The following is a 26,536-nucleotide window of genomic DNA, read 5'->3' as shown; positions in this document are numbered from 1 at the left end:
TAAAAAATTATTACAGGTGGACAGTCGACGAGGAGCTGCCACGGTTTCGCGAAACGAGTGTTGTTGAGCTGTTATCGGTTATCCCCGATAGTCATAGGGAATCCTCACATTTGTTCTTGTAATAACGGTATTCAAATTAGATGAAAATTGCCCCTCGTGGGCAGAAATTGTTGTTTAAAGTTTCAATTTGCTGATGGATGTGGCCAATATTACGACCCGCACAGCGTAATACTGCAGCCTGAAGCGCGCGCAACAAATTTGTGGGGGCTGTGCTTGTTTTGCATGGCAATTATCGATTTTGTGCAGCTGCAACGAAAACAGCGGACGCAACATTAATGCTAATTGAATTGTATCGAGATTCGGCCTTTGAGTTTATTCCTGATTGCATAATGAAGCGTCAGAATGTGAGAACCTTGTCGCTGGTGGTATGCACCTTTACGTACTTGTTGATCGGAGCCGCTGTTTTCGATTCGCTGGAATCGCCAACGGAAGCAAAGCGTTGGGAGTTCCTGCAAGGTATTTACTGACACTTCCTACAACCACACTTAAAATGTATATCTAATATTAATATATCTATGTTTTCCAGCCGTAAAGAACAATTTTGTGAAAAAGTACAATGTGAGTGACGAAGACTTTCGTGTGATGGAGATCGTGATTATCGAGAACAAACCGCACAAAGCAGGACCGCAATGGAAGTTTGCTGGCGCCTTCTACTTCAGCACCGTTGTCTTAGCCATGATAGGTAAGTCCGTCATTATCTAAAATGTATCTAAAGAAGAAGTACTAATCTAATGCTTTACTTAGGATACGGTCATTCAACGCCAGTCACCATTCCGGGGAAGGCATTTTGCATGGGGTACGCAATGGTGAGTCGTTACACCCGTACCCTTGCTCATTCGTAATTAATCAAGCTTTCCCTGAATAGGTTGGCATTCCTTTGGGACTGGTCATGTTCCAGTCGATTGGTGAACGTCTGAATAAGTTCGCATCGGTTATTATACGACGGGCCAAGCGGGCAAGTGGTGCCCGATGTACAGAAGCCACCGAGATGAATCTTATGCTGGCCACCGGAATGCTCTCGTCTGCCATCATTACCACGGGAGCAGCTGTATTTTCGCGATACGAGGGCTGGAGCTACTTCGACAGCTTCTACTATTGCTTTGTGACATTGACCACAATCGGATTTGGCGACTATGTGGCACTGCAGAACGATCAGGCTCTGACCAACAAGCCGGGATATGTTGCCTTGAGCTTGGTATTCATTCTCTTCGGCCTGGCCGTAGTTGCAGCCAGCATTAATCTGCTCGTCTTGCGTTTCATGACAATGTAAGTCGTTTTCTCTAAGTCGAATCAATCAAACTTAAATGTGTTGTGTATTTCAGGCAAGCGGAAGATGCCAAACGGGATGAGCAAGATGCTCAAAACTTGGCGGGAAATGCGCAGCCAGTTACTTTCGATGACGAGACCACATACAACATGAACGGCAAATTGTTGGAACACAATTATACAACCGAGAACGATGAGACAGCCTCGCTCTGCTCCTGCACTTGCATGGGCGGAACGCGCTGCCTCAACCACGAGCAGTTCATCGACCCGGACTTTCAGCCCACAGACATTATACAAAGCACACAGTGCCTGCATCGCGCATCCATTTGAGGCCAACTTGGATCAACTTGGAGTAGGAACTAACGCCAAAGGAAGCTCAAAACCCCCTAAGAGAGGGTCCGCCAAAAACGTAGTTGCAATCATGTAGAGAGAGACCCAACCGCCGCATTTAATTGTTGGTTGTTACGCGAACCACCATATACACCACACCTACATATACAATGGAGGAACCTCCGACAAATCATGCCAATATCAATCACATCACCTACGAGGGCGAGGATGTGGCCTCTTTTGGCCACCCACTCGCCCTCACACTTCATACATCTCAAACAAACACACAAATTTTAACTGTGAAATCAAAGTATTATTAAAAAATATTACTCAAACTCCTTTTGCCAATCAATTTCGAGAATGTGTGTAAATGTGTAAATTCGAGAATGTGTGAACAAAGTAGTCGAGCATTCCAATTTCTGGGCTCCCGCTAGGCTTTAGTCTCATTCAGTGTACGTTTGAGTCAGTGACAACACACGTTGAAAATTATACACAAAAATTTATTCGGTCGCTGGTCGTATTCAAGAAAAGTTGATAATTTCATTTGTCTGAAATAAATTTTATTTTTTCTTTTGTTTTTTGTGCTGTCAACTGTTTGTTAATTCGAAACCAAAATGCGCGAAATTGTACACATCCAGGCGGGCCAGTGCGGCAACCAGATTGGGGGAAAGTTCTGGGAGGTGATCTCGGACGAGCACTGCATCGACGCTACTGGCACGTACTACGGCGACAGTGATTTGCAGCTAGAGCGAATCAATGTGTACTACAACGAGGCCACAGGAGCGAAGTATGTGCCGCGAGCCATTCTGGTGGATCTGGAGCCCGGCACCATGGACTCGGTGCGCTCAGGGGCATTTGGCCAGATCTTCCGCCCCGACAACTTTGTCTTTGGGCAGTCTGGGGCGGGCAACAACTGGGCCAAGGGACACTACACGGAAGGAGCTGAGCTGGTGGACTCGGTGCTGGATGTGGTGCGCAAGGAGTCTGAGGGCTGTGACTGTCTGCAGGTAAGTCAAATCCCCCAATGGGTTGTGTAAAATAAATAAAACCAATTCTCCTACAGGGTTTCCAGCTGACTCACTCGCTGGGTGGAGGCACCGGCTCCGGCATGGGTACGCTGCTGATCTCCAAGATTCGCGAGGAGTATCCCGACCGTATCATGAACACCTTCTCGGTGGTGCCATCGCCCAAAGTGTCCGACACTGTGGTGGAGCCCTACAATGCCACCCTAAGTGTGCATCAGCTTGTGGAGAACACCGATGAGACGTACTGCATCGACAACGAGGCGCTGTACGACATCTGCTTTCGCACATTGAAGCTGACGACCCCCACTTATGGAGATCTGAACCACTTGGTGTCGGCCACCATGTCCGGGGTGACTACATGTCTTCGTTTTCCCGGCCAGCTGAATGCCGATCTGCGCAAGCTGGCAGTGAACATGGTGCCGTTCCCCCGACTGCACTTCTTCATGCCGGGCTTTGCTCCGTTGACCTCGAGAGGATCGCAACAGTACCGCGCCCTCACCGTGCCAGAGCTCACACAGCAAATGTTCGATGCTAAGAACATGATGGCCGCCTGCGATCCGCGTCACGGTCGCTACCTGACAGTGGCCGCCATCTTCCGCGGTCGCATGTCCATGAAGGAGGTGGACGAGCAGATGCTGAATATACAGAACAAGAACAGCAGCTTCTTCGTCGAGTGGATACCCAATAACTGCAAGACGGCAGTGTGCGATATACCGCCTCGAGGTCTCAAGATGTCTGCCACATTCATTGGCAACTCAACGGCCATCCAGGAGCTGTTCAAGCGCGTCTCCGAGCAGTTCACAGCCATGTTCCGGCGCAAGGCCTTCTTGCATTGGTACACTGGCGAGGGCATGGATGAAATGGAGTTCACCGAAGCGGAGAGCAACATGAACGATCTGGTGTCGGAGTACCAGCAGTACCAGGAGGCTACTGCTGACGAAGAGGGCGAGTTCGACGAAGACGAGGAGGGTGGCGGCGATGAATAAGTCCGCTTCAATCACACACTTTGCACTCACCTCCGGAATTTACACATAATCATATCAATCAATCAATTCACACACATATCATATCGATCAATCAATTCGAATGCAACACAAATGACTTGCTGCTCTTGTTGCACACTTGATGCCTCGCCAGATTGTACACTAAAATGTTACACAAGCGCTACTCTGGTTGGGTCTAACCATCACACCTCACACTTTACACCTCACACCTACTCAAGCCCAAAAACATTCTCTCTTCTTTTATTATACATTGACTCTGCTTCAGACACTTACTCTTATATTCAACACTTTTCTTTTATTTTCGGATTGCATTTGCTGTCTAAACCCAGTGACATTATTGCTTCAATTGTTAGAAACACATAAATAATAAATCTGGTTGAGGGTGCTGCGCATAAAACTGTCAGTTTTTGATTACATTTTGTTTGTCGCACAGATCTGGGAGACCATTCTAATTCTAGTGTTCGTTCGGCAAACAACTCTTTTTTGAGCTCAAAATTTTCAGTAACTTTTTATAATATTCAACACAAAACTGAAGTACCTGGTCAATGCGGACTCATCTCTGCGACCAACCAATTTCGCTGTAGCGATTAAATATCAAAAAAAAAAAAAAGATCTGGGAGACGTGTGAAAAATAAAATTTACTCTTTCCTGACAACTTTTCTTGAAAATTCGGCTTGGGTATGCATACTTTACAGACTCCTCCGACCTCTCGAGCTGCCTGTATGCGTGGTCGCAAGCGTAACACTCCACATCCCATATCAATGCTACAAAAGAAATCAAAGCCATCCCCCTCGGACACGAAACCAAAAGAGGAAAGCAGCTCACAGGAAAGCGAAGATGGCGACGACTCAGAAATATCGACATCATAAAAGGTAAACGTAACTTCACAAATCGTTGCGTATTTATAGCAATATAATTTTGTTTTTAGCCTTTAATTCATTAAATGGCGTGCATGGTGCGGTGCCAGTGAGAGGAACAGCAGCAGCAGCATCGGCAGCAGCGGCAGACAATACTTAAGCGTCAACGAAACTATTTATGGAACATTGCAGACATTGAGATACATTAAATTAAATTAAGCCATTGCTTTGCCTAAACATCATCGAAGAGACCTCGTGGCGGGGGCCCCACAATGCGGCGTTCGTGCTCCGCCTCGTAGTCCTGGTCCAACTCATTGGTGCCCCTGAATCCCACTTGGGTGCTCACGCCAAAGCGGTCATTGATCTCCTCCGACAGGGAACGGGGAACGCCCAGTGCTGAGGATGAGGCCACTGCAGCATAGTCAAAGCTGCCGTCACCGTCGCGCAGTAGTCCGTCGGCTGGGGTGCGACTGCTGGCCAGAGCTCCCGCACCTGGCCGATACTTGTTCATGTAATCATTACTGGCCACGGTCGGATCGGGTCGATTGAAGTCACGGCGCCTGGCCATGGCCTCCTCGGCGCGCTGTCGCCTCCGCTTTTCGCGTGCAATTAGATCCTTGCCCTCCTGCACCAGCTCCGTGGCAATTGTTTCGTTCTGCAGGAATTGCTGAAAGCCCAAGGCGTTCAGCGCCCGACTGCCCAGGCTGAACCACGTGGAGAGACAGAAGGCCAGCATGCACATGGGAAAGTAGATGTTGAAGCCGTTCGAGATGATGCCAATGACGTCCATGTGCCCCATGATTCGAGTGTAATATGTTTCCATCATTCGCTGTCACGAAAAGTAGTCAAAAGTTTAGGTTTTACTCATTTCAATGGACATATCGCACTCACCTCGGGTATAATGTGAGAATCCATGTGTATTAGGCCCAGGAAATTGAGACACATTGGCGGCGTGAGGCGACACAGGAGCATGCCACTGAAGATGAGGCTGTGCTCATTGGTCTGGTGGTGGGGCGCCAGATAGTACAGATTCAGGAAGCGAATGCGCAGAATGGTGGAATAGGTGCAGTAGAAGAAGTAGCACAGAACCACCATGGAGAATACTTCAATGGTAAAGAAATCGTAGCTTTCCTTCGCCAAATAGATTACATTGGCGAATATGGAGAGCACTGGCTTGCGGCTGAAGAAGGTCAGTTCACTCCACACCACCATGGCGGACATGGTGGCAGTGACCACACAAAGAGTCTTGAGGAACGGCGCCTTCAGTAGACACTCCCAATACCACTGCAATGTGGCACTGTAGCATATCCTCTCCAGCTGTGTGCGTTGTCGCGGAAATTCCGACTTGAAGCGCCGCTCGGCTGAGTGAATGTTCCTGTCCACATCCTCCAGATGAAGGACTGTCTTCACCTGCACACTCCACAGCGCCTCAGTGCGCTGCAGCGTCTGCAGGGATTTGATCACCTGCTTGTGGATGCGTACCAGAGCCTTTTCCGAGGGCAAAATGGTGGAGCTAGTCGCTCCCATGCCGCTGCCTCCAGTGCGGGAGAAATTCCTGCTGGCCCGCTCCTGCAGTTCGATTGGAACCTTCCGCATGATGGTCTCCACGCAGGGACGCAGCTCATGGTTGTTGGGCACCACCCGACTGATGCACTGCAGCGACTCTAGTATGTCATCCACATGCTCCTCGGCCTCCGCCTTGTCCGTGCTGAGTTTGGCTGCCTTGAAGTAGGCGTATTGCAAAGTGAATCCCGGCTTGGCGTTGTTCCACAGCGAGCGTGGAACCTCCACCAGGGCGTAGCCCAGCAACAGGATAAGCAGGAACAGGCCCCAGGTGTTCGAGGCCGACGAGGCAATTGCCTTTAGCTTCTGCCAGTCCAGAGGCACGCCCTTGACTGCAATGTAGATGAGCAGGACGCCGCAGATAAACAAATAGGAGCCATAGTAGATGGCATTCTCGATGAGCGCCGACTTCAGTTTGCCTTTGATTGTAAAGTCACCAGCCTTGAGGTACGACTGCATCAATGGCATAATCAACCAGGTGAGGAACTGCGAACTCCAGTAGATGATGCGCCACAAATTGGGGTACACCGACTCGGGCACCATTCCCCACGGTTCCTGGCATTCGGGCGGTGGGGTTACATTGGCCGGCGCCGTTGTGCTGGTATTGTCTGCTGCGTCCAGAGCCAGCTTGTGTTCCGCCAGGCATTGCCGGTAGAGTGTCTGCAATGGCGAGTTTTTATCAACCATATGGGTTGGTCATATGTCCAATACTCACCGAAGTCACGTCCAGCGGTATGGTGAAGACAATCAGAAACGAGAAACACCAGGCTGTCAGCACTGACAGAGTGACCAGGATGTGCTGACGTGGTATGTTGCCATAGCGATACAGCGAGATGCTGGCCAGAAAAAGGGCCGCAATAATGCCGAATGTCAGCAGATAGGCCATGATAACAAAATCAACAACAAATTTGTGCTTTACGTGAGTGCGTGTGGTGTGTGTTTGTGTGTGCTGTGATTGATGACTAAATATAAGAACTAATTCATTTCGGGCCGCTCGCTCTTATGACAGCGACTATTCCTTGTGGGGCTCGGTGATGTTCTTGTTGTTTCGCTTTTTTTGCAATTGTCGCGCAGTTTCGCGATGCATTTCCTCCAGCCGTTCCAGCGCCTGCGTCTTTAGTGGCATCAGGTGCGGCCTACAGAAAACCAGCTCTGTTTTGTGCTCGAAAAACAGTTTTCCGGTTGTGGGCTCAATCAGATCGATTTTCTCATTGACTTTTCTAAGCAGCTCGGACTCCACTTCGGACATGCTAGCGGATGGGATGTGATGTTACCCAATCCCAATCGCTGACACTTGGTAGGAGCTCCAGCTAAGACACTTTGGCCGTTCAATTTGCTTTTTATTTTTTATTTTATTTATTTGTTTTTATTTAAACCAGTGTGACCGCGGCGTAATCGGTAAAATATACCAAAAAACTATACCGTAAACGGCTTACCTCTTTTAACACTCTTCAAATTTTGAGACGCGCTGGCCACTCTGCCATTGTTATTGTTCGATTTTTGTTTTGCTGGCAAACCCAGAAGAGAAATTCCGAATATTCTAGCCAATACAGGGAGGGGGCACTGCCAAAATCGTCAATAAATGAATGCGGACAACACAGTTATCAATGTCGACAAGACCCCGGACTGCCGCACCAGCGGGGACGGGATGGAGCAGCCAGAACAGACCGCACCAACAAAAGTGGAAAATGCAACAAGCTCTGATGTGGACATTAAGGTCAGGCGACCACAGTTGTCGCGAAAGGACAGCACAGTTGCCCAGGAGGCAGCGATGGGTAGGAAAACATCCTCAGGCAGTGGCCATGCCTCCCATTTGCCGCTGCCGGGCCTGCATACGCTCTATAGACGCCCCGAAATTGTTACCCGAAGCCTAGCCCCGGTCCTGCCCAAGGGAGAGCTGGTGCAGCTGAAGCCGCGGCTAGTCCATCCGCACCACGAACCCCTGCCGGAACACAAAAAGACTAAACCACCGAAATTCGTGCCTTATGAGCCATATCCGGGCGCAGTGAACCCAATGACTGCTGCACCAGCGGCGAAGCATAAAATTCATCGTGACAAAAACAATCTGGACATCGGTGTACTCGTGGATCAAGTGTCCACGCTGCGCATCCAAGAACTGGACACTGAGCCCAAAGCGAAAGACAATAAAGATGCCAGCAGCGAGGAGTTGGACAGCCTGAAGGAGCAGCTCTCGAAAATGAGGGAGGAACGTGACTACTTCCAGGCCCAATACAAATTCCAAACGCAGGTCAACAGCGAACTGAAGAATCTGCTGGTGGCGTCTGTGGGTGAGGATCTGCAGACTCGCGTCAATCTGCTGACCGAAGACAAGCTGCAGCTGGCTCGAGCCCTGCTGGACACGGCAAACAATCTGACGACGCATACCGAACAAATTGAGTTTCTCGCAGGGCAATGCGAGGTGTGGCGCTCCAAGTTTCTGGCCAGCAGTGTTATGGTCGAAGAGCTGGCGCGCTGGAAGGCCGATCTCACGCAGAAGAACCAGATGCTGAACGAGTCCACCAAGCAATTGCTGCATGCCACACACCAGATACGCGAGATCCAGCTGGACATGCTGAAGCAACTGAAGTTTTTGGCCAAAATTCGTTACCTCAATCTGCCCGCTACCGATGTGATCAGTCTGAGTGCCGAGAATTTGAACATTCTACAGCGAATGGTGCTCCACACGGGAGTGGGCATTCCCGAGGAGACGCTCAAGCTGTCCAGCGCCAGCACGAGTCCGCTCTGTGAGGCGGAAAAGTATGCAGTTCGGGTAGGTTTCGGATTTTATCATAAAAAACGAATGCTAATAATGTCTGTAATATTCCTTTAGGCATTGGAGTTCATTAGTCAGCCACTGATGGCCACCGATGAGGCCATTCGCGCTTTGTTCGACCAAGCCCAGCGACCCCATTATGTGCGTTCAGCTTCAGCGGAGGCTCCTCCGGCCGACAGTGCTCAACAGTCGGACCAAAAGCAATAATATGTTAGTGAATCGTAAGAAATTAATGTGAAAAATAATTAAGTTCTATTCAATTTTATAAACAATAACAATCAACAAATATTAAATGCATTATTGGCCATGCCTTGCGGTGGCGTACAGATCCAGGCGACGTTGGCTGAACACGGGAATCTGCTGACGCACTTGCTCCACCAGCGAGAAGTCAATATCGGCCACCACAGTCTCCTCCCCTTCGCCGGCACTCTTCTGGATCTTGGCCCAAGGGTCAACAATCATCGAATGGCCATAGGCTACGTATTCAGCACTCGAATCTCTAGCCGGGGATGTGGTTACCACAAAGAGTTGATTGTCGTTGGCTCGGGAACGCTGAAGCAGCTCCCAGTGCAGGGGTCCAGTGGTCATATTGAAGGCGGCCGGATAGATGATCATCTCACAGCCCTCGTTCCGATAGAGACGCGCCATCTCCTCGAAGCGAATGTCATAGCAGATGCCAATGCCAATCTTGTGGCCATCCACATCGATGGTGGTGAAGTCATTGCCCGCCGAGAGTGTCTCGGACTCCTTGAACCGAATGCCGCCCTTCACATCGATGTCGAAGAGATGCATCTTCCGATGCTTGGCTATCAGATCACCGCTGGGCGACCACACCGTGCACGTATTGTAGATGGCATCGTTCTCTCCCAGCTCCGGTATGGTGCCACCCACAATGTACACCTGATGTTTCTTGGCGAGATTCGAGAGCTGCTGCGAGGTGTAGCCATCCGGTATGGTTTCGGAGTACTCGCGGAAGTATTTGGTGCCATACGGAGCGTTGAAGCACTCGGGCAGCGTGATCAGGCGGGGCTGGTGCTCCTTGACGACCGCTTCTATTTTGCTTACAGCATTTTGGACGTTGACCGTTTTGTCCTTGGAGCCCTTCAGCTGCAACAGCGCCAGACGCATGACTACAGTGTGGTTATTGCTTTCATTAGTAGTCAGTTTAAGTACGATATCTACTTACTGTTGCTTACTTTGCTCATATTGGCCTCTATAAAATTTGTTATCTCTGTTGCGGTTTGATAACAATTTTTACACCACAACAAAATAAACAATTGGACATTAACTATCGACACAAATGGTGAAACATCGATGTCATTGATGATTCTTCAACACTAGTCGATAGTGGCGCACCCAACTTCAAGTCCTAGGTCCGCAGTGTTGCCACCTTTCTTTCTTTCTTGTCTCTCAAAGGTACGCACGTGTCTTTTAACAAATTGTTCAAAGAATATTCGCAAATTGGCAATAGCTGCATGAAATATTCAACATAAACCAGCTGCACATCTGCCCCGAGTAGTGACACAACAAACTAATAATGTATTTCTCTGCTTTTGCATTCACTTTTCACGCAATCTTCTGGTCTGCAGCAGAAACAACAACAACATGGTCCAACGCCTGACGCTGAGAAGACGCCTGTCGTACAACACACGCTCCAACAAGAGGCGCATGTAATTATCACAGCATAACCACATTGAAGCTGAATTATAACATTTCTTGCTCATCATTTCAGTGTGCGCACTCCTGGCGGTCGTCTGGTGTACCAGTATGTTAAGAAGAACAAGACTGTGCCCCGTTGCGGCCAGTGCAAGGAGAAGCTTAAGGGCATCACGCCCTCTCGCCCTAGCGAGCGCCCACGCATGTCCAAGCGCTTGAAGACCGTCGCCCGCACGTACGGAGGCGTTCTCTGCCACGGCTGCCTGCGCGAGCGCATCGTTCGCGCCTTCCTCATCGAGGAGCAGAAGATCGTCAAGGCCCTGAAGAGCCAGCGCGAGGCATTGGTGAAGCCAGTCAAGGCCCCCAAGGTGGAGCAGAAGAAGAAGCCCACTGGCAAGCCCACGAAGCCAGGAGCCGGCAAGGCCGGTGCCAAATCCACGGGACCCAAGGGAGCCGCTGGCGCTAAGGGCGCTGCCGGCAAGAAGCCCGGACAGAAGCCTGCTGTTGGCAAGCCAAGGAAGTAAACACAACGCGGACATGGGACAAGTTCGGTTAACTGCAAAATAAGAAATTGATAAATAAATTGTTTTTCCAAGAAGGACCAAACAATGGAGACAGTTAAAATGCAGAATCTTGTCGATTGGTTCTAGGGAGTGCGGCTATAAATATCATTAAAGCAAAATCGACTATGGTTGATGTTGGTATCCAAAACCACTCTATTTAGAGTTTGAATCGACAAGCTGTGTGAGGCAGATTATGTTTATTATTATCTGTGTGATAGGTATTGATGTTTTTAGGGGGTACTGAGGAGCATTTCAACAATATGAATTATTACCGAAAGAAATACAGCTGATTCTGATGCGATAGCCATCGCCATCGATCTATCGCAATTCGATAGAAAGAGCAGCTGTGCGGCTACGATAGCTCTTACATTTTCGATAAACATCACATTCACGTAATAAATTTGTGTTTTGTTTTTATCAAATTTAACTATATATTTTTGTGGCAGGATGTCGGGAACCAAAGTGCTACGCTCCCTGCTGCACGAGCTACGCAAGGCGTCGCCAAATGGCTGCATTAAGGACTCCTTGGCCGCCCGCTACATACTGGCGCAATACAAGAAGTACGAGACGACGGACCAGCAGCACTGCAAGGCTCGCAACGAGGCAGTCTTCTTGGGCCAAACATATCTCACTTACTTGAGCAGCCTGCGCAACTATACTGAGCTGTACCACGAGTTCCATGGACGTGGAGAGCGGTCCGTGAAGGATACAGCCGATCTGGTGGGCTTCAAGTTGCCCACAGATCCCAAGTGAGGCTGGTGACTGGAAATTTCTATAGTGTGTAGTGCGATTAAAACTGATTAATGTTTAAAGAATATATGTTCCCTTTCTACTCGATCATTTGACGAATCATGGCAAGACCGCGGTAAGTCACGCTCATCATCTGCAACAGAAAGGAAATGGAATTGAATGAGGCCCCCAAGTGTCTTTCGGACTGTACTTGCCTGCTTGAAGGTGTCGCGAGATATCGGCATATACCCCATGGCGCTCAGTTCAACTGGCTTTTGGGCCCGAATAATAATAATCAGCAGATACTTCTTGTAGGCTATCGAGGCATTGTGCCAGTTGTGGTTGTACGCGGCGTGGCCAATGTCTGCGCTCTAAGGAAGAGCCCATCAGTTGGAACCCACATCTATGAAAAGACATACATACCAGATCGAGAACCTGCTGACCATGATTACAAACCAGGAACAGCTGCATGCATGAAGTGCCAATGAAAACCACATATGTAATCCCCTCCAAGTTTAGGCCCTGTATAAGTACGTACACGGAGACCGTGCACAGCACTGCGGCGGTTGTAATGAGACTCAACAGCAGCGACCCACCAAAAATGCCATTGAGATCGTTCTGAAGTCTAATGGAGTACAAAAAACCCGATAGTTGACATTATTTTCAGTACAACTTTATGTCACTCACAGAACCAGGTATTCGTGCTTGTTCACCATCTGCGCCAGGAAGTGTTTATCATCTCTCTCGTGCGTCAGATTGGGTTGGTAATCCTCCAAGGACCGAATCATGCAACTGAAGTGCATGCAGATCTGCACTTGAAAGCACAGCAGCCAGAGGTCTGTGGCTATGTTGGAGACCACCATGTGGGTGCTGTGAAGCCACTCCAGGGCATAGATGCCCACATAGATCCAGATCGGCTGTTGTTCGGGATTGTATATGAAATATGGATAGCAATGCTGATACGTAAACTGCTGCTGTGTGAAATAGGCGAGGATCGACTGCAGAATGGGACCAATGACGACCATAATCGAGGAGCCAATGTAGAAGAAGATCATGGCCAGAAATGATCGAGACCAGTAGTGTTCATTCACCCGATAATAGGCTCTCTGGAGCGCACTTTTCGGATACAAGTCCGCCAGTTTCCTATTGAGGCTCTGGATGGAGTCCCGCTGCATGGCGGTGGCGTGCTTGGTGTCCGAATTGATGACGTACGTGACCAGAGTCGCGTAGCGTATGATCAGCGAGACGCTGTCTATGGTCGTCATTTCCAACATGCGGAATATCATGAATGCCACGCAGACGACGTGGCTGGAGGTGCATATCCAGCGGTAGATCCACATCACCAGCCTCCGAGTGCGCGTCTCATCGGGAGCGTCCAACACATTGTAGCCCATGAGTCGAAAGACGGTGCTGGGCACAGCGGCAAAGTTTTCGTAGCTGCGTTGCTCGGATTTCATTTCGAAAGTGTTCTGAGTTCTCCATTGACCATTGAGGCAGTATTTATAGGACCTGGATACTGAGGGAATAGCTTGCGGTTACGGGTTTGCCTTTTGATGTGGTTTCCACTAAAGGATTTCAGCACACCTGCCGCTATTGATGGAAAGGATTACGTGCCGCCTGACAATTATTAGAAGCGTCAAAATGTATCAATTATTCATGTAAAGTTTCACCACAAAAACACCCAATGATTGCTTCAAGGAATGCGAGCGGAAACCGACACAAAATTGTGTAAATTTGTGCTGCATTACAAAGATCAGACCATAAAAAGAGAGGCGTACGAATTAAAATGAACATTAATTAAGATCAATTGAGAGATACGCAGAATCAAAGATGCAATTTCCAAGGCCAAATGAGGTTATACACGTACTATGTATGGTTTCGTGAAAGTGCTTCATGGGTCGTTCGTTTTATTGGGCTAGAATCCTAACCAAGGTCTTTGGTTGGGGAATGCCTTGCGGCTTAACACCTTTTGTCACTGCCTAATCGTTTGTTCTTTGAACTTTCGTAGCTAGTCAGACGTTGAGGTGACAATTACATGGTAGAAACCCTCCACATAAGTCCGAGAAAGAGTTTAATGTAATTACAATATCTTTGCTGGCAGCCTGTTTGCTGTTGTCATTCCCGCAATTGCCCATAAAAATATCTACGCACAAGAAATGCATTCAAGCTGTTTGAAAAGCAAAATGGGAAAAAGACAGAGAGAGAGAGAGAGAGAAGAGAAACCACTTGGTCATTGCTTGCACTTAATAATTTCCATAAATGTGCAGCTCCTCCTCCTCCACCGCCTTAGTTCTCTCTTGGGTGTATTTACCGTTGCTTTGTTGCTGTGAACATAAATGAAATTCTTGCACACAACAACAAATTGGCATGGGAGTTCCTACAGCGCTCCCCCCCCCTCCCGGCACAACCTAGTACCCGAGTGGAATGCTAAGCAGTCCAGAAATTTGTTGCCTCTCGTCTGGGGGGAACACTGCAAGGTGTCTGCCATGTCAGATGGGTAGTTAGATTTCTCTAACTTTTATGGGGGATTTCTCATTCACTTGAAAATTGTTTTGTTTTGATTTTGTTACTTAATTCTGGCCCATCAACCGAGTCAATTTATTGCTGTCACACTATTGCACAACCTCTCTGAAGTCGGTCATCTATTGTTTGTCAAGTTCCCATTACCAAACCGAACCACTCGGTCACACACCAGAAATAATACGATATAAGTTCAGCCCCATTTTGAACTTCTCTCATCAATTTTCCACTGTCTTACACTGTGCATGGGTAATTTATTCATTAGTTTCAATTGGTCTCCATTCAAAACCGATGCTAGGGAGAGTAGAGCTCTCCATGGATCGAGAGAGTATTGAAATTGAAATTGCAACATTTTGAGTGCGTTCTGCTATCCCCGAAAACATTTACGGCTCATTTCAAGAGATTTATGTCCCGCGTAGATGCGTCACTTTAAGTTCTTAAATTAGACGCAGATATTTGGGACGCTCTTCTACTTATAGTTGGCCCAATTACCAGTGACAGACGGCGGTTAAGTTCCTCCTTCGGTTCATCTTTATGGGGATATCCGCAAATAAAATAGGAATATTGTCATCAGTCATCAGAGTGCACATGTTTGGCTGTGGGAAACGTGCCGGGTGTCCGGTATCCCGGTATCTCTGTAGCACTAAATACTTTATGATGCTGAGGCGCCTTGATTTTTTTTCTTTTTCGTCTGGCTCCAACTAAAATATGGGTTTATGGGTCCAAGTCCCATTGCCGGTGCATACGATAGACAATGGCAAACACCCTAAAACCCAAAAGAAAACACAGAATGCAAACAAGAGCAACCGAGATGAATGGCTGGCAGAACAAAGGAGCGACCAGCGTCGGACGTGGGCAACAGGCTGCCGATGGACTGGGGATGGGCGGTGTCTGGCTGGCAGCCTCACAGGAAGAGGACCATTTGCCCGGCAATCAAATCAATGGTCAGGGGTTTTGTCCTCCAACACGGCAGCATTAATCGGTATAAAGTACAATTTCTCACACTCCCCTTTAAACTCGATGCGATTTCAATATCCATTATTCAAGTAGTGGGAATGGGCTCCATCGGGGGAATGGACAGTAAAGCGAGTGGCGCCTGCCTGACATTGCAGAACTTTTCAAAGGCATTATGCGGAGTCCAGGACCCAGCACCCGGCACCCCAGACCACAAGGATAACAAAGAACACAAGCAGCAGCAGGAGGCGGAGGGGAACACGTAAAGTTGCTGCGCTTTTCACTTTTCCATTTATTAATGAATTTATTGGCCCGCCTGCACTTGATGGGCAAATGCATTTCCACATTTATCCTTTATCCTGACCCAGGCAGGACTCGAAATGGGGTAAAGTGTAATGGAAATTTCTGATGGGTTGTGCAGGGGTGAGTTGGACAAGGGGTAGATCTACGCATAACATTTATCATACTCGTAGCTTTTTGTTTTGGTTACATTTCAGCTGCTTTTGTTTCCCGGACGTGTGTTTGTCTCCTGTTTAATGGGTGGGTGGTAGCGATGGCAACGGATCCTGGATCCTGGCAGCTGTCGAAAAGCAAAGTGCCGAACCTTGGTAATTAATAGTGCGGAAAGGCAATTTTGGTAATTCTCGGATTACAATAGACCCGAGATAAACAGGGGAGAGAAGAATAGAAGACAAAAATTCATTGACAAAAAGTCAAAGTCAGCAAACATTTGAAATCCCCGCCAAATCCCCTTTGAATGAAACTCATTTGAGCTGCTCCGAGAGTGACTTTTCCTTTTTGGCAAGAACCACAATATCATATCATTTAGTAGCGGGAAGACTCAACGAAATTTAGCAGAATTTTTAATATATATTTATGTACATATGTAAATGTACTATTTACTTGCTATCCCTAACTCGGTGCCGTTCCAATTTTTTAAATTTTACAGGGTATTTAAAAGTCAACGCCGCTATCACGCGTCATTCTCCGGCCACATGCTGCCGAGGCCTCTAAACGTTGCTAGAGATAGCAAACCTTTTTTTGTAAATAATCCAAGATAAGGAAGTTTTGAAACTTGAAAGCTAGTAAATCTTGTGGGAAATCAATTCAGCAATTGAATAAAATTAAAGTTGTTGTGCTCTGAACTCCTACAAGCTAGAAATATTAAATGGAATATCAAAATTAAGAAAATTGAGCTAGGAATCGGTATGTGTCTTGTGGTATATTTCTACTCATAATTGCGTGCAACACTCGAGCATGAGGCGGTATATTTCTGCGGTATATTTCGGTTCACAATAAGACACTATTGCCAATTCACAATATGACAACAAAACCAATTCACAATGGAAGCCAGTTTCTACCGCTAAAACAATTTTAAAAATTTGTAAAATATCATAAGGTATACAATCCAATAAAAAAGAGTATTTATAATATTCCCGCCATTATCGAAAGTAAAATGAAATACTTTTCCGACTTTATTTCCTATTACATACCAATTCCAATTCAATTACAAAATTAAGGAAAGAAAACAATTTGAAAATTTAACAAGGGTATTTCTGTTTGTAAGGTGACTTATTTTGCGCACCTTATATGCGCACGTTCACAATAAGGCAATATTCCCCATTCACAATATGAAAACCAATTCACAAGCCAGTATGTTTTCTGCCGCCACATTGAATCATTGAATCCATTCATGAATAATGAATAATTTTTGAACCGAGCGTAAATGAAAATGTCGACCGCGTCGGACACACCAGAAAAATAGTGTAGAATTTATTGTGAATTCAGAAAAGTACGTTGATATTACCCACAAAAAAAAATATAAATATATAAATATATTCAAGAACACGCAAATATCTTGGCCGCGAAACAACAAAAACCCGACGGTTGGCGCTTTTAAACGAATTGAACTGTTCTGTTGATATATTCAGTCTATTTGATAACAACAAAAACAAATAATAGCTTAAAATATTATAAAATGAATCTTCAATCCTAGGGGATTCGCTTCGAGTCTAACGGTTCGTTTTCCTACCGGTTTCAAGTTTTCCGCAGTTTTTCGATTTCGAAATTTGAATTTGTCGTCGTTGCCTGGCGTCAACGTTTGATAAAGATTTTGATACGATAACGATCTATATATAAAAACATGATTGTGTTTAAAACCTTGCTCTGATTACGCAAATTGCAGTGACAGTCGCAGTCCAAAGAGAAAAGAGAAAATAGAGATTCTGCGGTAAAAGAGTTCCCCCCTTTGCCCACTGCCGCACCATAAACCATAAACAAATTCAGATCGCCTTATCAGATCGGGTGTTTTGGAGATTTATTTCGTTATTGCTTATAGCGGAGCACTAAAGTTTTTTGTTTTTACATTTTTAATTTATATAACGGTGTGGTTGTGCTGTGCGGTGGTTCCTGTTCTGGTTCTCGAAGAAGATCCCCCAGTTAGTGGTTGTTGCTGTTGTTGTTGTTGCTGCCTAACCCGTTTATGTTTTACCCGACTTGGCCAACTCCGATATGGGGAGTGCAGTGGAGGGGCACGCACATACAAACAATGCATCAAGTTGTTGTTCTGGCGCATCCATGTATCTGTAAGATACACGTACTTGCCGCACACACCTTGTGCCCCTCAGTGTTTCCTTATTGACTGACGACTGGCTGCTCCTCCACTCCTCTTGCGCGGCAGCTCTTGGGGCAATGTTTATTTTTGTTTGCTATCCCCACAGCAAGCGGGAAAAACAAGTTTTCCTCTTTGAAAAAACAACAAAAAAAAAGCCTCAACACAGCAGCAGCGGCAGCCACAACTGCGCCGCAGCTAAGCTCTTGGAAAATACTTTGTGAAAAGTTCAAGTGAAGACAACTGTTGCATTCAAAATACCACAAAATAAATGCATACACATATAATTTTACACTTTGCAATAAGTATCTCCCCACACGGAGCTCGAGTTAAGTTGCGGCAAAGAAAGAGATGCGGAAAATGCGTTAATTAGCGGATAAAAAAGTATCTGCCAGTGACTCGAATAAAGTCGTTAATCAAAAGCCGGGACGGGTCGGTGTGTAATTAGCAAATGTCGCGGCCACAGAGAGATATCTACATAAAGAAATTCGAAAATACAGCAAACAAGAAATATCAACGCATGTGAAAGTTTATTTTTTGGCTGCATATCAGAGCACATAGGAAGGAGTGTGTGCGTGTGTGTGTGTGTGTGCGGCATAAATAATTAATTTAACCAGGGTGGACAAAATAAAGTGTCAAAAACGCGTGTGAAAAATAAACCCCCTCCCCACACCATACATAAATATATTTTGGCATGCAACAAGTGTTTGCCATATGTCCGCCCGATTCGGGTTTCCCTCAGTGTTTTTTCCGGTGTTCTGCCTGTGCAATTTCATAAAAGTGAAGCTCTTTACCCCCACTTCCATCTAGCTCCCCCGTTGCTCGCAAAAAACTGAATCATCCGAATGGTATTCCTATATCACAGAGAGCCCTAACGAAAATCGTGCACATATAGCAGAGAACACATAGAAGAACTCCATCAAAATGGGCTTCTCATCGGCCCTGCAAAGTCGGGCCGCACACGAGGCGCTGATCGTGCGCCAGGATGCCGAATTGCGTCTCATGGAGACCATGAAGAGATCCATCCAGTTGAAGGCCAAATGCGACAAGGAATACGCAATCAGTTTGACAGCTGTGGCCCAACAGGGACTAAAAATCGATCGGGCTGACGAAATGCAAGGTAAGATAAAAGCCCAAACATCCCCAATAACATTTCCATTCCCATCCCTATTCCATTTAGAATAAGTAGCGCGCAGTCCTTGATAGATAAGATATCATTCTAGACAGCAGTAAATTGTTTGGTCAATGATGTTAAGAGTGTTTTGCAAGTGCAATTCCAAGAAAAGGCCAAGCCTCGGATTGTGTTCATGTTCTACATTGTTTTGTTTTGTTTTGAAATCGCGAACATACATACATTGTGGGGCACTGATTGAACGGCCAGTTATGATAATGTCGGAACAAAAGTCTTAATTAATTTATGGTAGAAACGGGGTTTTTTTTTAGTTGTGCTAACAGTTCTGAACAAGCTACAGCATGTATGTTAGACAAATTCGAGTTGTAGAACTTTTTCTTTTGAACATATTTTAAAACCAAAAACCAGAGTGACAAAAGCCATAAAAACTGTGAAATCAAAGCCGCAAAATGCATTGCTAGAAATTACTGCTCTTTGAAATTGTTAACATCTGTTCCCCAAATCTGGTAATATAGTTCAAACAAAAGTGCACATTTTATTAATCTTTCGAAAATGCGCGAGAGAGTTTTTCTTTTGAAGCTTAAGTATGTGTGTGTTGCAACTGTTGACATATAGATTACTCAGAGAATTGTTTCGAGGTTTCTCCGGTTGTAGGAACCACCAGTTATCACCCATTAGTCAGAGCATTAAAGTCGTTCGATGTTTGCATCTGCTGTTGTCGATAAACTGGTGGATGATGCGCCCTGCAGGGACAGTCAATGCCCCTTGTCCCTTGTCCCCAGCCGAATGACGCCAAATGTACAATCTTCACACAAACCAGAAATAACTAGTCACAGACCCTAGACAGAGAGAGTTATTAAAGCCCACATGCCATTAAGTTGCAAAAGGAAGCATCTGTGCAGTCATATATTGTACATATATCTCCCGAGCGTCTTGCCAAAATCTAGTTCCCTTCCTATTGTTGTTTGTGCTCCGGTTACAGTGTGAATTTTGGCAGTCTTGCCATCCAAGAAAAAGGGAAGTTTCCGGAGGCAATCGCGTGACTTGATCACATTTCCCAGTGAATAATACGCGTAAGGTTTTATTTCAAGCGATTTGAGATAATCACCAGACAAGCAAATTGTTTTCAACTACCGTGCTCTGCGTGGCTTCATCAGCCGGACAGGACTACAGCGCCAGCTCCAGCTCATGTGTGTGCTGTGTGGTAATTGCCCTGGCAAAACGTTCTGTGTATCTCAAAGATACTTGCACTGCAGTGCACTGCACTAAGCTCATCAAAGTGTCGACAAAGTGCAGCTGTCCGGGCCCAGTGCTGCCCGTGCTCCCCTTTGCTATTACAACGAGCAGCACACACCCCTCCGTATGTGGATGATATTCATACTATAATTGCTATAATTTCCAGTCTGTGTCAGTTTTGGGGGGCCTGGGAAATGTTTCTGTTTGCTGTTTACATTGCCAAACAAACGTATCCGCTGGATGCGAGCACACACCACACACGCACACTCCCTCACACAGACAATGGCCACATAGCGAATGATTTAGTTTGGACCATTTTGATAGTTTCACACACAGACTGCAACAGCAGCAGCAGCTGCCTCGTATTTTATTCTCTGCTGACTTCTCAGATTTGCCTCTCGTCTCACCTTGACCATGAACTTGTCTTGGGAGCAGCCAGCCAGCCGCTCCACAGCTCCGATTGCAACGAAACTGAGTTTCAAATAAAACTTAACGAACCGTAAAAGATTTTGGCCAACTATTTTGTTTCCGTTTTGTTTGGCAACGGCTTCAGCTAACAACCCTTAAGCATAGCTCAAGTCTTTCTCAAAAGTGGGGCTGAATCATTGTCTGAACATTTCCCCAACTGGTAAATGGAGACAATTTCCATGAGTCACAGCTCTGTGGATGTGCAATTTGTTGATTCGTTTCGGATTTTGCGGTCATTAAAACGGTGTGCCTAATCAAGATATTGTTTATCGACTTACTGCGTAGGTATAATTTGAGATGCAATGCAACCAGATAGCCCACATTCAACCTGTTGGCGATTGAAATCAAATGCCTAATTATCATGCATTAAACCAACATTGCTTCCCTCTTTGCTTTGGCTTTCTCTTTACTTAATAAATTGATCTGGATTTTCGACTTTCAGGCAGCCTCATCACAAAGTCCTGGCGATCCTATATGGATGAGCTGGACCAACAGGCCAAACAGTTCAAATTCAATGCCGAGCAGCTGGAGGTGGTCTGCGACAAGCTGACACATCTCTCACAGGACAAGCGAAAGGCGCGCAAGGCCTACCAGGAGGAGCATGCCAAAATTGCGGCACGCCTCAATCATGTGAGTGTCTGCGACAACACCTTAAATACTCGTACCCCCAATACTCTCGTACCCAAAACATATTTAAGACGCACCCCAAACGCAGTGCAAATAACTCATTAAAGATAAATGTACACTGGGGGAATAAGGAAATGATAGCAAGAGATAGAAGTGATTACCATAAGATAAGTGAAAACCGATAGAAGTAAAACAAGATTAAAAACATTTCTCCTTTGCAAATAGCTCTTTTAATCATTCGAGATAAAGTAATAATCTTTTTCCACGAATTTATAAATGGCAAACACGCTTTTGGGCATTTACGCCAATGCCAAATCTCTTTATGATTTCTTCGAGTGTAGAAATTAATTTATGATTACCATTGAAGAGTCAACAACTGAACGGCCATAACAACACAAGTAACAAACAATAGCAATAATGATTATGAGAGCTCGGAGCTCGGGGCTCGGAACGGATCCATGAACCTATGGGACTCACGCCCACAGCTGGCTTTTGTTGTTTGTCTTCTTCGGGCTGGTGCTGCTGCTCGGCCATTGTTCGATGTTCTTATATTATTAAGTATTTGTATAATCAAAATAAATATTATTATGCTGTGGCTGCGGAAAAGAAGAAACGAACGACTTGGGGAATACGCTCGTATTTAAGCGGCTTAAGGCTTAAGGGGCTTGTAAACAACACTTGCAAAAAGGAGAACGAACACCGCAAACGCCTTTGTTAGAGCCCCCAAAAACCACCGCGTACTAAATCAATCGAAGTGTTTATTTATGAGTCGTGTCGTGTTGTGTGTGGCAACAAGTTTATTAACCCATGGGGCATGGCATTAGAACCACAGCAGCCACGACAACAACAAACGAGCATCGAGAGCAACACAAGCATGACGAAGGGTCAACAAATTGGGCTATTCTGGTCGTATGCTGGTCCTCCTGTATTCACGGGTGCTGACAGCAAAATTAGCATTTGACAGACAACAAAGTCGCCAAAAAGGTGGTCATGCGACATGTTGCACACAGAAAGATGTGTAGCCGTCGATGTGGCAAACAGCGAACAGGCCAACAGCCGCTGCCAATATGGCCCCGGCGATGACCCAATAAAAATTGTTTGCGATTCTGGCATAGAATTCTGGTCTGGTCTGGTCCGGTCCGTTGCCGCTGGCTACTGTTTTATATCTTCCTGCGGCCTTTGTCAAATCTAAACAAAAGTCTTGCTGGCCGTTGCATCGCTCTGTGGCTCTACACTCTAGTATTATTTATTTATTTATCTCTATCTGTATCCATCAATCTATTATTTGCTTGTTTTCTGCTGCACAACAAAAAGATATTTACGCCGCAGTTTTTGCCAAAACGAAATTTAATGGCAGGCACAGAATGCCAATTAAAATTTTGAGCAATTCGTCGAAGATTTCTACTCTCCTCGAACGAATTTGTTTATGACCGGTTCAAAGTTGAATGTATCTGATGAAATCTTGTTCCATTTGCGACTATTTCTTTGCAACAATGGTGCTGCGCTGCTCTTTCCACTTCATCATCCATAATGTAATCGAATAAAAAGCAAAGTTTGCTGCACACAACAGCAAAAAATCGAAAATGCCACTGGCAACAACACATGCTCCAAACTTGCGCCAAGCTCCAGTCAATTGACAACAATTTAGTGAAATAGCTATAAAAATTACTAAGCAGACAGCAGCTGTAGCAGCAGCAGCAGCAGCAGAAGCAAACAATAATAAAAGGGTTACCAAGGGACCGAAGCATTTGTTACTCTTGCTAAATTATGGTTTCATTTCTTGGTACTTCTGACTTATGTATAGAAAAAGGAAGAGTCTGAAAGAACTATGAGTAGCTTGAATAGGAACTGATAAACAAAGATGACAAACTTCCATGATAAACATATATTAAAAGGTTAGGGTCATTTCACTATGCAAACTTAAATCAAAACCAGTACACCCTCTTTAAGAGTATAAAAAGCACAACAAAATTCTGGGTAAAGACTCCAAGTGGAAGATGAGTTGAGTCGAGCTCGCCTTTGGCTTCGACTTGAATAAGTTGGAGCAGTCAACGCAGCCACAACTCTTGGCTCTACACTGTAGAGTGTACACCACCCACCCCCCTTTACCCCCTTTATCCCATACTGCTTCCAGTTCTTTTCTTTCTTTATTGGACTTTGACTTTGTAATATTTGCGCAATGGTTCGAACAGAGCAGCAATATCGCTTGAGTTATTGTCGAAAGAGCGAGCGAGAGACCGACTGAGCGACCGACCGACCGGACAGAACCAAAGAACCAGAGGAGAGAACAAAACCCATGGAGGAATTGTTGCTGTGCTGTTGATTTAATAAGTGTCTGTCTGGAAATGGGTCGCCAAGTCGCTTCGAACATGCACGTGTGTCCGCGGGAGTATCTGAGAGTGTGTAAGCGGACGACTAGTGCAGCTGGAGTGGCATCGCTTCCACTACTACCATATACAATATATGGTGTTGATGGATTGGAGTTGCTGCTATTTGTTGCTGATGGATTGGCATTGGATTATTGAGAGCGCTCCACAAACAATCCACTTGGCTGGGAGTAATGCTATAGAATAAAATTGATTGCTTGTGCTTAGATGAGCTTAGATTGGAGCTAAGAAGAATAATGTTTTTAGTGATTGAGTTATGTCGTATAATTATCATCGACACTAATTATTTACTTTTGCTTTTGGTCCTTTAATTTCAAACCAATAGATTTTCGTTCGATTTTTTATTCGCACGCTTGAAAAAACTGCGAACAATCTACTGATAGTTCGTGTCGATAATGCAAACTTAACTAGTTGTCCGTCATTTCCTTAAGTACTTTAATTTATGGCTACTTGTAAAGATTGCAGTGTTTCCTTATCTATTGCAATAACTTCCAATAAAAATAGTTTCTAGTAGTATCTAGGTATTCCACGTCACAAATTCAAAATCAATATCCGCACAGGCCCAAAACTTTTTACAAATCGAAGCTCGAAAGAGTTTGTGGTGTCCTCAAGGGAGAACTGGGAAAACTCCACCATTTATCTAGCAGACTGTCAACCAAAAATGTTGAACAAAACATTTTGACTAACTGCGTCGCTGGTTATTAATTGACACCACTTAAGGGCGCCTGACTACGCCCCGCACCGCGCCCGCACTCAGCTAATGGATTTGGAATTGGTTTTAATGTATCTTGGTATCTTTTGGCTTGTCAAATGCGTTGCATACGCCCACCCCGCCTGAGTGCGGGCATACCAAGAGAACGCATTAGTGCGCTTCCATTTCCGGGTGGGTTTCCACACACATGCCACACATGGTAGCATCAGCAGCAGCAGCTTTTCTGGGGCTTCGCACTGACTATCTTTTGCATTGATAAACCGCAGAAGGCATGCTGAAATTCTCCGAAGCTCGATTTATTCTGCTGCCTGAGATACATTTCTATCTGCGCTTGGCATTGAAATTACTTGTCGAGTCGTAGTCGTATTAATTACAATACGTTCAATTCAAGTATCTTTATGGCTTGCACAACCGGCAACAATCGGTCGTCTGTCTGCTCGTCTTGGTATGCCAGATAAGCCGATAAGATATGGCTGTGAGAAGTCGGCCCAGAGCGGAGTGGTCGGGTGGGGTTGGGCTGTACAACAAACAACAATTTTGCTGCATACAAATGCAGTAGCCGCATTTGTGGAATAGATGTAGTATCTATCCGATCCACATGGCCCCACCACTTGAAGATACTTCATGCAAAAGTGAGCGTCGGCCAGAGTCTGATTGAAATTTCCCATTAAACGCATACAAATCAAGTCTAATGGGAGAGGGAGGGAGGGACGGGAGGACTCTCATCCAAAGAGGGTTCGGAATGCTCTGTATATTATTCGAGTGTCGGCGCCAAAGTTATTTTTGCGCCCCCGACCGACAACCCTGGGGCGGAGGCATGCGGCGTGGCATGCCTTCACTTGATAGTCAATTGGTTCTATACAAAGGCCTTTTGTACATCCATTTAATTGAGCTGCATTGACCTGTGCGTGCCCCCTTGGGAGTTCTCAAGTGTCTGCAAAGTTTTCCCCACATTTATAATTGCCGCACGCAGCTGCCGCACAAAGGAACGAGGATAAAGCCCATGGAAACCAGAGATAGATTTGCGGATGAACCAAATGAATGCAAAACTAAAGTTTGCGAATAGTTTTCGGGCAATCTTGGGCTTAGGGAAACTGTATACGCGGAGACAGATGGTTTCGCACCACCAGTTGGATGGAGTGTGGGGTTGCAAATGCGTTTGTGGCCATAAATTGTGAATGTCTTGATCCTTAAATGCTGTGGCCCATAAAATGGCACAACAACTTAACTGTTTGCCGGCTGCGTGGGGGTTGTCGGACCGAGGGAGTCACACAAAAAGTTTCTTGACATTGCGACAAAAGCTGCACAAATTGCAGACCAGGCCAGACCAGGCAGGCGGCTGTGGCAGACAAGACACACACATGCTGTTGCTCCAGCGAACACAAAGACAACTTGTAGATACTTTTGTATCTGTTTATCTGATAGTCACTGCCATAAGTTGCCCGGCCATGTAAGCCCAGTGATTTCCATCGTTGTGCAGCTGCAAACCTCAGTGTCTCTCAAACTCCAAACTCCAAACAGAACTGCACGCAGCATAAAAATTAGAGTTGATATTTGTTGACAACAAACATGTGGCAAAGTTTGGTTTTCTGGTCGGGTCGTGTCGCGTGCAACGCTCAAGGGGAGATCTGGGTCTCCCGCAAACTGAGATTTGGATTGGGGGTAGCTCCATAGATTGTTTAAACGAAACTTGCGGTCTGCCGGACGACGTCATGGCGTGCGTCTGGCTCGGGGCGACAAGCGCCATAGCCTGGGGTTGCTTTCCCAACTTCCCTTACGTACATTTACACCCAAATGTTTTGTGGGGGTTGCAGGCATAATTGCCATATAATGGAATTGGCATTGGCGCCGCTTCAGCCCCCAGACGGGGGCCCAGACCAAAACCAGAGGCCAGTTCCGGCTGCAGTTCTCTCTGACTTGCAACTTTCTATCGTCTGCGTCTGCGGGGCCATCGTCTGCTGTTTGCGGAACTATTAACCGGCCATCTCCCCAGCCATATCGACATGGTCTGGAACTGCGTGTTTGCCAAACTCCAAAGACTCTGCGCTGCTCCTCGCATCGGC

General features: G+C 46.1%; 10 protein-coding genes across 15 annotated transcripts in view; 6 read left to right on the top strand and 4 right to left on the bottom strand.

The window, feature by feature from the left end:
* Nucleotides 1-101: 101 nt before the first annotated feature.
* On the top strand, nucleotides 102-22,435 carry LOC117897636 (two pore potassium channel protein sup-9). Its single transcript, XM_034806610.1, has 7 exons — nucleotides 102-516; nucleotides 587-742; nucleotides 805-866; nucleotides 926-1,326; nucleotides 1,383-1,657; nucleotides 5,563-5,565; nucleotides 22,423-22,435. The coding sequence occupies exons 1-5, from the start codon at nucleotides 336-338 to the stop codon at nucleotides 1,654-1,656; spliced, it is 1,074 nt and encodes a 357-aa protein (XP_034662501.1). The 5' UTR covers nucleotides 102-335; the 3' UTR covers nucleotide 1,657; nucleotides 5,563-5,565; nucleotides 22,423-22,435.
* LOC117897634 (tubulin beta-2 chain) lies at nucleotides 2,109-3,972 on the top strand. Its single transcript, XM_034806608.1, has 2 exons — nucleotides 2,109-2,663; nucleotides 2,720-3,972. Exons 1-2 carry the CDS (start codon nucleotides 2,271-2,273, stop codon nucleotides 3,665-3,667), a joined length of 1,341 nt encoding a protein of 446 aa, XP_034662499.1. The 5' UTR covers nucleotides 2,109-2,270; the 3' UTR covers nucleotides 3,668-3,972.
* LOC117897632 (LMBR1 domain-containing protein 2 homolog) lies at nucleotides 4,706-7,023 on the bottom strand. The gene is made up of 3 exons (XM_034806605.1): nucleotides 6,821-7,023; nucleotides 5,434-6,765; nucleotides 4,706-5,371 (listed from the first exon to the last, which is right to left on the bottom strand). The coding sequence occupies exons 1-3, from the start codon at nucleotides 6,989-6,991 to the stop codon at nucleotides 4,775-4,777; spliced, it is 2,100 nt and encodes a 699-aa protein (XP_034662496.1). The 5' UTR covers nucleotides 6,992-7,023; the 3' UTR covers nucleotides 4,706-4,774.
* LOC117897640 (BBSome-interacting protein 1) lies at nucleotides 7,056-7,448 on the bottom strand. The gene has a single exon (XM_034806616.1). It carries the CDS (start codon nucleotides 7,352-7,354, stop codon nucleotides 7,118-7,120), a length of 237 nt encoding a protein of 78 aa, XP_034662507.1. The 5' UTR covers nucleotides 7,355-7,448; the 3' UTR covers nucleotides 7,056-7,117.
* LOC117897635 (golgin-45) lies at nucleotides 7,584-9,175 on the top strand. The gene is made up of 2 exons (XM_034806609.1): nucleotides 7,584-8,875; nucleotides 8,936-9,175. Exons 1-2 carry the CDS (start codon nucleotides 7,688-7,690, stop codon nucleotides 9,083-9,085), a joined length of 1,338 nt encoding a protein of 445 aa, XP_034662500.1. The 5' UTR covers nucleotides 7,584-7,687; the 3' UTR covers nucleotides 9,086-9,175.
* Nucleotides 9,114-10,156, bottom strand: LOC117897637 (omega-amidase NIT2). Of its 2 annotated transcripts, none has more exons than XM_034806611.1 (2): nucleotides 10,065-10,156; nucleotides 9,114-10,008 (listed from the first exon to the last, which is right to left on the bottom strand). In XM_034806611.1, the coding sequence occupies exons 1-2, from the start codon at nucleotides 10,081-10,083 to the stop codon at nucleotides 9,176-9,178; spliced, it is 852 nt and encodes a 283-aa protein (XP_034662502.1). In that variant the 5' UTR covers nucleotides 10,084-10,156; the 3' UTR covers nucleotides 9,114-9,175. The 2 variants fall into 2 exon arrangements, with proteins under 2 accessions (XP_034662502.1, XP_034662503.1); XM_034806612.1 differs by having other exon boundaries at nucleotides 10,075-10,090.
* LOC117897638 (60S ribosomal protein L34) lies at nucleotides 10,424-11,151 on the top strand. Its single transcript, XM_034806613.1, has 2 exons — nucleotides 10,424-10,548; nucleotides 10,611-11,151. Exons 1-2 carry the CDS (start codon nucleotides 10,484-10,486, stop codon nucleotides 11,056-11,058), a joined length of 513 nt encoding a protein of 170 aa, XP_034662504.1. The 5' UTR covers nucleotides 10,424-10,483; the 3' UTR covers nucleotides 11,059-11,151.
* Nucleotides 11,471-11,914, top strand: LOC117897639 (protein FMC1 homolog). The gene is made up of 2 exons (XM_034806614.1): nucleotides 11,471-11,489; nucleotides 11,544-11,914. Exon 2 carries the CDS (start codon nucleotides 11,545-11,547, stop codon nucleotides 11,848-11,850), a length of 306 nt encoding a protein of 101 aa, XP_034662505.1. The 5' UTR covers nucleotides 11,471-11,489; nucleotide 11,544; the 3' UTR covers nucleotides 11,851-11,914.
* On the bottom strand, nucleotides 11,848-13,327 carry LOC117897641 (odorant receptor 85f). Its single transcript, XM_034806617.1, has 4 exons — nucleotides 12,514-13,327; nucleotides 12,250-12,451; nucleotides 12,042-12,197; nucleotides 11,848-11,980 (listed from the first exon to the last, which is right to left on the bottom strand). Exons 1-4 carry the CDS (start codon nucleotides 13,281-13,283, stop codon nucleotides 11,927-11,929), a joined length of 1,182 nt encoding a protein of 393 aa, XP_034662508.1. The 5' UTR covers nucleotides 13,284-13,327; the 3' UTR covers nucleotides 11,848-11,926.
* The window catches only part of LOC117897628 (tyrosine-protein kinase Fer), a 28,752-nt gene continuing 19,178 nt past the window's right edge, over nucleotides 16,963-26,536 (top strand). For 3 of the 5 annotated variants that reach the window (XM_034806602.1, XM_034806601.1, XM_034806598.1), the window contains exons 1-3: nucleotides 16,963-17,092; nucleotides 18,722-19,031; nucleotides 21,190-21,377. In XM_034806602.1, coding sequence (XP_034662493.1) covers nucleotides 18,836-19,031; nucleotides 21,190-21,377 — 384 coding nt within the window. In that variant the 5' untranslated portion in view covers nucleotides 16,963-17,092; nucleotides 18,722-18,835. Of the gene's footprint in view, nucleotides 17,093-18,697; nucleotides 19,032-21,189; nucleotides 21,378-26,536 lie in introns of those variants that run through there. The other 2 variants (XM_034806599.1, XM_034806600.1) reach the window with 2 other exon arrangements.

This window comes from Drosophila subobscura, chromosome O, assembly GCF_008121235.1.
Source record: "Drosophila subobscura isolate 14011-0131.10 chromosome O, UCBerk_Dsub_1.0, whole genome shotgun sequence".
Classification (NCBI taxonomy): domain Eukaryota; kingdom Metazoa; phylum Arthropoda; class Insecta; order Diptera; family Drosophilidae; genus Drosophila; species Drosophila subobscura.
Note: the sequence above shows the minus strand (reverse complement) of the source record. Positions and strands in the feature narration are given on the sequence as shown.